Source organism: Podarcis liolepis (assembly GCF_965112155.1).
Source record: "Podarcis liolepis genome assembly, chromosome: 17".
NCBI lineage: Eukaryota > Metazoa > Chordata > Lepidosauria > Squamata > Lacertidae > Podarcis > Podarcis liolepis.
Genome location: NC_139571.1, coordinates 2,559,436 through 2,567,244, shown reverse-complemented (window position 1 = coordinate 2,567,244; position 7,809 = coordinate 2,559,436). Strand labels below are relative to the sequence as shown.

Below are 7,809 nucleotides of genomic sequence, written 5' to 3'. Positions count from 1 at the left end.
GCGCGGCTCCGTCCCGGCGGAAACAGGCGACTCCTCGAAGGGCGGAAGCCGCGCGCGGCCCCGCCCTCCCGGAGGCCCCTCCCCGGCGAAGGGGGCGGGGCCTCCGGGGAGAAACATGGCGGCGGCGCTGAGGAGCGTGAAGGTGAGGAGGCGGCGGGGCGGGGAGGGGCTGGCGCCCAACCCGGAGAGCGAGGCCGGGGCCGGAGAGGCCGGCGCTCCCGAGGGCCGTGAGAGAAGCCGAGGGCGACGCCTTTCCCGATATGCTGGGGAAGCGAGGAAGGCGCGGGTCTGGGGAGGCGCCCTCGTGGTCTGTCTTCCCTTTGCTTCCAAGAGCTTTATGACAGGCGCCCCCCCCCCCGTGAAGCACGGGAACTCGGCCGGGGGGAGGGAATGATGGGCGCTGCTGGCGCCTTTTTCAAACCCCGGGCAGCCTCCGGGTGTGACTGAGCCCGGAAGGCATTTAACCCTTGAGCACCTCCTGGCACTCCCGCTTGACCTGAAGGATAATTTTCTCTTGATTCTCTTGACTTCCAGGGCATGGTCGGCCTGGTGACCGGCGGGGCTTCAGGCCTAGGCCGGGCCACGGCAGAGCGGCTGGTGCAACAGGGAGGCAGCGCTGTGCTTGTGGATCTGCCCAAGTCCGATGGGGAGAGCGTGGCCAAATCGCTGGGAGAGAGATGCGTCTTTGCTCCGGCTGATGTAGGGATTTTTCAAAGGGGGGTTTGATAAAGAGGTTGTACCCCTAGAGGAGCAGCTGAGCTAAGTGTTTCCTCTCCTTTCCCAGGTGACATCAGAGTCAGATGTGAAGGCTGCCCTAGCACTGGCACGGGAAAAGTTTGGCCGTGTGGATGTGGCAGTGAACTGTGCTGGGATTGCAGTGGCTGTCAAGACCTATAATATTAAGAAGGACCTTCCTCACAACTTGGAAGACTTCCAGAGAGTTATTAATGTGAGCATTAAGAAAACCTTAGTCCATTCTTGTTATTGGTTTGCCATCAAGTGTTCTTGCTCCAACCATTTCCCTAACAATTCTTGCCTCACAAAACAGTAAAAAAATCGAGATACCTTACTGAGCAAGTGGGATCTGTAACAAAATGTTGTCGTGTGGAGTGTTCCTCTTCAAGGTGCCATACTCTGCTCCTTTTCAAGTTACAGTGGTACCTCAGGTTACATACGCTTTAGGTTACATATGCTTCAGGTTACAGACTCCGCTAACCCAGAAATAGTGCTTCAGGTTAAGATCTTTGCTTCAGGATGAGAACAGAAATCGTGCTCCGGCGGTCCCCATTAGCTAAAGTGGTGCTTCAGGTTAAGAACGGACCTCCGGAACGAATCAAGTACTTAACCCGAGGTACCACTGTACTCCTTTTCATCCTCCTTTTTCCATTTCCATTTCAACTCTCCCCCCACCCACTACTCCCTCAACTATTTCTCATAAGGTTTGGTTTGCAGACCCTTAATAATCTTGGTCACCCTTCTTTGCACCCAGTATTCTTAAATTGTGGTGCCCAGAACTGGACACAAGACTCTAGGTGTGGTCTGACCAAAGCAGAACAGAGTGGTACTATTACTGCCCTTGATCTGGACACTACTGTTGATGCAGCCTATAATAGCATTAGCTTTTTTGCTGCTGCATTCCCTTCTTACATCTCAGCTCCTCTGTAAGCTCCTTTTGCAGCCACACTGGTTTCTTTTGGTGCCTCCCAATATTCGTTTTTGTTGGAATTGTTAGCATTTGTGCCTATAGTTTACCTTTAAGAAACTTCCAACCATTCAGACTCCCTGCTATTTGAGTATTTCTGACCATGTGATCTCATGGTGTTTTTGAAATCAGCCTTCTTAAAGTCCAAAGTGCACATGTCTGACTGCACTCAGCTTTCCCTTGCCTTTGTATCATGAAACCAAGTAAATGATTGCTTCCTCCCAAGTTTCCTAGTACTTCCATTTCATCAGTCAGTTACTCCCTGTTGGTGAGGACAAGGTCCAAGATAGATGATCCTCTTGTTGCTTCTTCTACCTTCTGGGAAATGAAATTGTTAGTGAGGCAGTGGAGGAATTTGTTACATTCTTGGCAGAGCTTGGATATCCAACAGATATTGAGGTAATTGAAGTCTTCTATGACTATTATCTCTTTCTTTTTTGAATGTTTGGTAATCTGCTCTAGGAAGGAATCGTGCAAATCTTCAGTCTCGCTTGGAGGTCTATAGCACACCCACAATAAGGTTACTGGTGTTTCCCTCTCCTACAGTTTTTACTCATATAATCTTTTACATATAACACTATTCATCCCTTCCTGTTTGGTCTATTCCTTTTAAACAAGTTGTACCCCTCAATTTCCACGTTCTAGTCATGAGTCCGACCCCACCAGGTTTCAGTAATGTCCACTATATTGTATTAAGAACTCAAATTCATCTTGCTTGTTTCCCATACTCTGTACTTTGGTATAGAGACAAGCAGAACAAGTCATTCCTTCCAGCTACTTCCTTCTTGTAGTTTCCTGCCCTTTAGCAGGTTTCTGTTGCAGGACCTCAGTTTCCTGTGCGTGAATGAAGCTATTATCGGGGGTTCTCCTTTCAACTGTCTTCCTGCCCCTCAGGATTTGGATTAAAGCTTTCCTGATCAGCTTCATGAGACTCTTGAACAAAGACCTTCTTGCCAACCGCTATGAGGTGCCACCCATTTCTTGCCTGAAGTCCTTTCTCAAAGAAGCAGAGACCTTTCCTGACAACACCATGCGTACAAGCCACTGTTTTCCTTCCAGTATTTCCCTCTTTTCCTGGGCCATGACATTCAACAGGGAGTGATGGAAAAACCACCTGTGCTCCAAGGCCCTTCAGATTCCTGCCCAGATTATAATAGTCGCTTGCTGTATGTCAAAGGCTGTGTTGGGCAGTATTGTTTGTACCCCCATCAGAAGGAACGATTGAGTTTAATATTAATATTTGACTGAATGATTTTGAGTGACAACAGGTGTTTGCTAGACCCAGAGTTCTAATGTGATGAAGTAAAGGTGATGTCTTTCACTATTGGTTTGAAAAGGGTAAGGAAGGGCCAAGCTTTGGGGTGCATAACTTCCACTTGCCTGTGTTCCTCAGGTGAATATTGCTGGAACATTCAACGTAATCCGTCTGACTGCAGGTGAGATGGGGCGAAATGAGCCCGACTCAGATGGGCACAGAGGGGTAATCATCAACACTGCCAGTGTGGCTGCCTTTGAGGGGCAGGTAAGTCTGAAGCCTCCCCTGCCAGCTGTATGAGACAAAGGGAATCCCCTGTGTTACAACACAAAAGAATCTGATCAACAAAAGGCAACACGTGGGCTAATAATGTATTGGCAATATTTATTAAACACTATCAATTGTTTCTTAATTCATAAACAAAAGCCATATAATACGTGCAAGAAGTCACAGGAAGAACTGTTCTGTTTGCTGTTTGTTGTTGCTGTGCTTACAGCACCACCCGGCTCGTTCATTCTCAACCAAACTTTGATATAGATATGAACTGTGGAAAGGCTTTCTGCCTCAACTTCAGGGTTTCTTTGTGGTTACATACCATTCTAAGCATGTTGATGGAATATTTATTTGACTTCTGTTAGTTCATGACTTCTTGCACGTATTAGCCCACATGTTGCCTTTTGTTGATCACATCCACTGCCAGCTGGCCTGGTTGGCAACACCCAAATGACACTACCTTAAAGCAGTATACACACAGGTGCCCTATGCTTAGTGGCATTCTTACAGAAGAGCAGGACCATAAAGGTCTTTGTTGGGTTGCAACTCCCACCAGCCCCAGCCAGTATGGGCAGTGGTCAGGGATTATGTCTGGAAGACCTGAAGTTCCCCATTTCTTCTGTACAACATCAGTAGAATAAAGGTACCCCTGCCCGTACGGGCCAGTCGTGTCCGACTCTAGGGTTGCGTGCTCATCTTGCTCTAGAGGCCGTGAGCCGGCGCCGTCCGAAGACACTTTCGGGTCACGTGGCCAGCGTGACGAAGCTGCTCTGGCGAGCCAGCACCAGCGCAGCACACGGAAACGCCGTTTACCTTCCCGCTATAAAGCGGTCCCTATTTATCTACTTGCACTTAAGAGTGCTTTCGAACTGCTAGGTGGGCAGGAGCTGGGACCGAACGACGGGAGCTCACCCCGCCACGGGGATTCGAACCGCCGACCATACGATCGGCAAGTCCTAGGCACTGGGGTTTTACCCACAGCGCCACCCGCGTCCCTTATCAGTAGAATAGTCTAGGGCAGGGGTCTGCAACCTTTAAGACAAAAAGCCACTTGGACCCGTTTCCGAAAAAACAAACAAACTGGGAGCCGCAAAACTCGTCATTATAAAAATAACTTTTTTGTCACTTTTTTATTATTTCTTTGTTTGACCCCTCAGAATTACTCCTCATAGAAATAAAAGTTAAATTAACAAGTTTCCTTTTTTTGTGTGTGTGTTCACTCCCCTTCAAAACAGTGACCAGCGTACATGCCCCCTTTCAATGCAGTGACCAGCGTACATGCCCCTTGCATGGGCCCCCATGCGACGTCACAGCCAGTACAGCGCCCGCCACAGTGGGGAGTGTCGGGGCGCACAATGCGCCTCCTCCCCTCGCTGGTATCCGCCCCGGAGCCGCGGCAAAGGTGTAAAAGAGCCACATGCGGCTCCGGAGCCGCAGGTTGCAGACCCCTGGTCTAGGGTTAATTATTGCTCTGCTTTGTCCCGGAAACGTGGAGACTGTAAGTTACTGAGCAGAGGGAAACATCTTGTATCTCAAGCTCAATAAAACAGATCATCAACATATTAAAATTAATAATAATTCTATGCCACCCATACTCCAAGTTGGGCAGATGTTGTATTGACAGGATTAGCACCAGGTACTCCCACTATGTGTGCCCCAGCTTCTACTGCACTGTACAAGGGATGCACCTGACAGACCACAATGCTTTGCTGGCATTTCTGGGAGCACTGTTGCCTTACTTGGGTTGTGTGTACATATGTGCCCGTTCTGAATGTGTAATGGCAGGGGAGTACAGTAAAATGGAATATTCATTTCATAAGGTTAAAAAAAAAATCACAGGTTTGCTCTTGGTTCCCAAGATGACAAGAGACTTTGTATTGAGAGGCAGGGTTTAGGCATCAAAGCTGAATTAACTCAAAGATGACCAGCCTCTGGCTTTGAGGCAGCCAGTGATTCAGAAAACTTCTACCCAGCAGTAGAGAGAGTGAGAGACTTACAGGTTTGCCTGTGATACTCGGCCAGGCTTGTGTTCTGCCCTGTTCTCCTATACCACACTGGTCTGCAGACTAAAGGTGTACCAAGCCTGAGGCAAGGGGCTGTATATGTTCTTCAGCAAGGAATAGAGTAAGGATTGTCTTGTACCAAAGACATTGGCCATTGTTATGTTACCTTCAGAGTTTCCCCACAGCTTTATTAAAGGTAACCTAACAATGGCCAATGTCTGCTCCTGGATGTTGCTGAACCATAACCCCCATCATCCCTGGCCATTGGCTGTGCATTCTGGGTGAGGCTGATAGGAGCTGTAATTCAGCAATATCTGGAGAGCCGGTTTCCCCACACTTGCTTAAAGGAGTTTGGATGGAGGGCTGGGAGGAAATTTCCCCCCAAACCTGTTTAAGGGCTTCCAGTGACTTGCTTTCTACCCCCTCACCCTGCCCCAATTAAGAGTGACTTCAGATTACTGCCCTGCCCTGCTCAGGCTTCCTATACCTCTGGCAGGCTTGTTGCAGTGCTACGCAATCTCCACACCCTCCACATACGCATTTCAGAGAACACTTGTGACTTTAATAAGGGTTTAGAGCGCCATTGTTTTTTTTCCCTCCCCAGGTTGGCCAGGCTGCCTATTCCGCTTCCAAAGGAGGCATTGTGGGAATGACACTGCCCATCGCTCGGGATCTTGCACCTTTGGGGATCCGAGTAGTTACCATTGCACCAGGTAGCACTCCTTCCTTGAATCTGGGCTTTGGGTAAGGAAGGTGCTCTTGGAGGGTGCTCGAGGCTGTAATGGCAGGATTGTATACTCCACAGAACTTGGTACAGAATTCATTAGTGGGGGTAGTGCTATCTGCATACATTTATGCAAATTTGCCTTTTCCATGTCCTATCCAGAATATCTTGCATATTTAGTCATAGGCATAGGGCTGTATGTGGCACTGAACTTCTGGAATCCTTATTGAACCACCTGTCACATTTCTGATTTCAGCAGGTGCTGACCATGCACTTTTGAACCTATCTTTGCAGCTGTAAGTCCTAGAAACTCATTTTAAAACAAAAACTAAGCTTCTTAGGAAGCTAAATTCTGCACCCCGCAATGCATTCTGTGCTCCAATAATTGTGGCACACTCACACAATGCTCTGCTTAATAGGCATTGTAGAAGTGTAAAGAACAGAGACTGGGGCAACCCTGAGTGTGCTTTTGTTTTTTGCAGGTCTCTTTGCAACACCTCTTCTGGCATCACTTCCTGAGAAAGTGAGGACATTCCTGGCACGGCAGGTGCCCTTCCCAAGTCGTCTTGGTGCTCCAGAGGAGTATGCCCACCTGGTGCAATGCATAGTGGAGAACCCCATGCTCAATGGAGAGGTGATCCGGCTTGATGGGGCTATCCGAATGCAGCCCTGAACTGTAAGCTTGGCCCTGGAAGAGCGAGAGGGTTTGCTTCCCCATCACAAGTCAGGGATTGTTTCTCTGCCCACTGGACCATAATCATGGTACTTTTGAATCTGCTGATGATTATAGCTGCCTCTGCTATGCTTCCTCAACTGGAATCTAGGTTAGCAAAAGCAAATGATTAACATCTGGACTATAATAAATGAATTAATTGTATGCTCCTCTTCTCTTGCTGTATGAGTCTTCTCATCCCTTGCTAGTGGGACAATCTAGAAAACCCTATGCTCTAGTCTTCTAACCCACTAATAAGTCCCTGTTCCAAATTTGCAATGCAATCCAGGAGCCCTGTCTCTGTTTTACTACCAAAGACACCTGTGATTCTGTTTGATGTTGATCTTCTTTGTCTCTTTTACTCAGTCTATGATGAGGATAACATGCATGTGCAACACACACACACACAAATCTGAGAGTGAAGGAAAGCAAAGTCTTACTAAATCAAATTGTGCAAATAAAGTAGGCAACTTATTTCTAAAGCTTTCAAATTATTTAGAGCTCTTGGGGGGGAAATAGTAATAGTAGTGTGGAGTAGCAAAGCAAGTCAGGAAGTATGAAAGGAAGAGTGGTAGTTAGAGGGGAGTATGTTAGTGTGGGGCAGTGAAGTCCTATACCCTGGCTATGACCACGGCCAGTTTATACTGCCTGTTATCTGGTTTTTGAATTATAAAACTCGGATACCAGACTTCTGTAGCCAGGAAAAGTTGTGTATCAGATTGTGTTGCTGCACATGAAAGCTGAGAATCGCAGCTTATGGGGGCAGAGTGGCTTTCTGGACTCCAGTCTTAGTCTTGCTACTGCATAACTGCAAGCACCAGCAAGTATGGACAGGCCCTGCTGAATTTGTTTTTAGCTTGCAGGCATTAACATACAATAAAGGGGTTTTATTATACTTTATATTGTATGGCAATGATGATGAAGTGTATGTTTGTATACCATCCTTCATCCAAAGATCACAAGCCTGTGCAGAACATAATGTATTTTATATACACTTGTTCACTGCTTAGATATTTTATATTAAGTATTTATGAATTCTTAAAATAATGTTTAGTCCCTGTTGAGAGCAAGAAGCTGACCATGCAGTTTGCCCTGATGGCTTTGATCTTGTATTTCTTGGCTGTTGTGGATAAGCAAACC

At 47.3% G+C, this 7,809-nt stretch overlaps 1 protein-coding gene across 2 annotated transcripts; it reads left to right on the top strand.

The window, feature by feature from the left end:
- On the top strand, positions 1–6,834 carry HSD17B10 (hydroxysteroid 17-beta dehydrogenase 10). Of its 2 annotated transcripts, none has more exons than XM_083482653.1 (6): positions 1–142; positions 535–699; positions 785–949; positions 3,096–3,224; positions 5,838–5,946; positions 6,440–6,834. In XM_083482653.1, the coding sequence occupies exons 1-6, from the start codon at positions 116–118 to the stop codon at positions 6,628–6,630; spliced, it is 786 nt and encodes a 261-aa protein (XP_083338779.1). In that variant the 5' UTR covers positions 1–115; the 3' UTR covers positions 6,631–6,834. The 2 variants fall into 2 exon arrangements, with proteins under 2 accessions (XP_083338779.1, XP_083338780.1); XM_083482654.1 differs by having other exon boundaries at positions 58–142; positions 5,838–5,977; positions 6,440–6,686.
- The last annotated feature ends 975 nt before the right edge of the window (positions 6,835–7,809 follow it).

Excerpts from the sequence above, each read along its gene's own strand:
- HSD17B10 (XM_083482653.1), top strand. The coding sequence starts at position 116 with ATGGCGGCGGCGCTGAGGAGCGTGAAG. Across the intron at positions 3,225-5,837 it reads TGGCTGCCTTTGAGGGGCAG|GTTGGCCAGGCTGCCTATTC; the intron begins GTAAGTCTGAAG and ends TTCCCTCCCCAG. Across the intron at positions 5,947-6,439 it reads AGTAGTTACCATTGCACCAG|GTCTCTTTGCAACACCTCTT; the intron begins GTAGCACTCCTT and ends TGTTTTTTGCAG.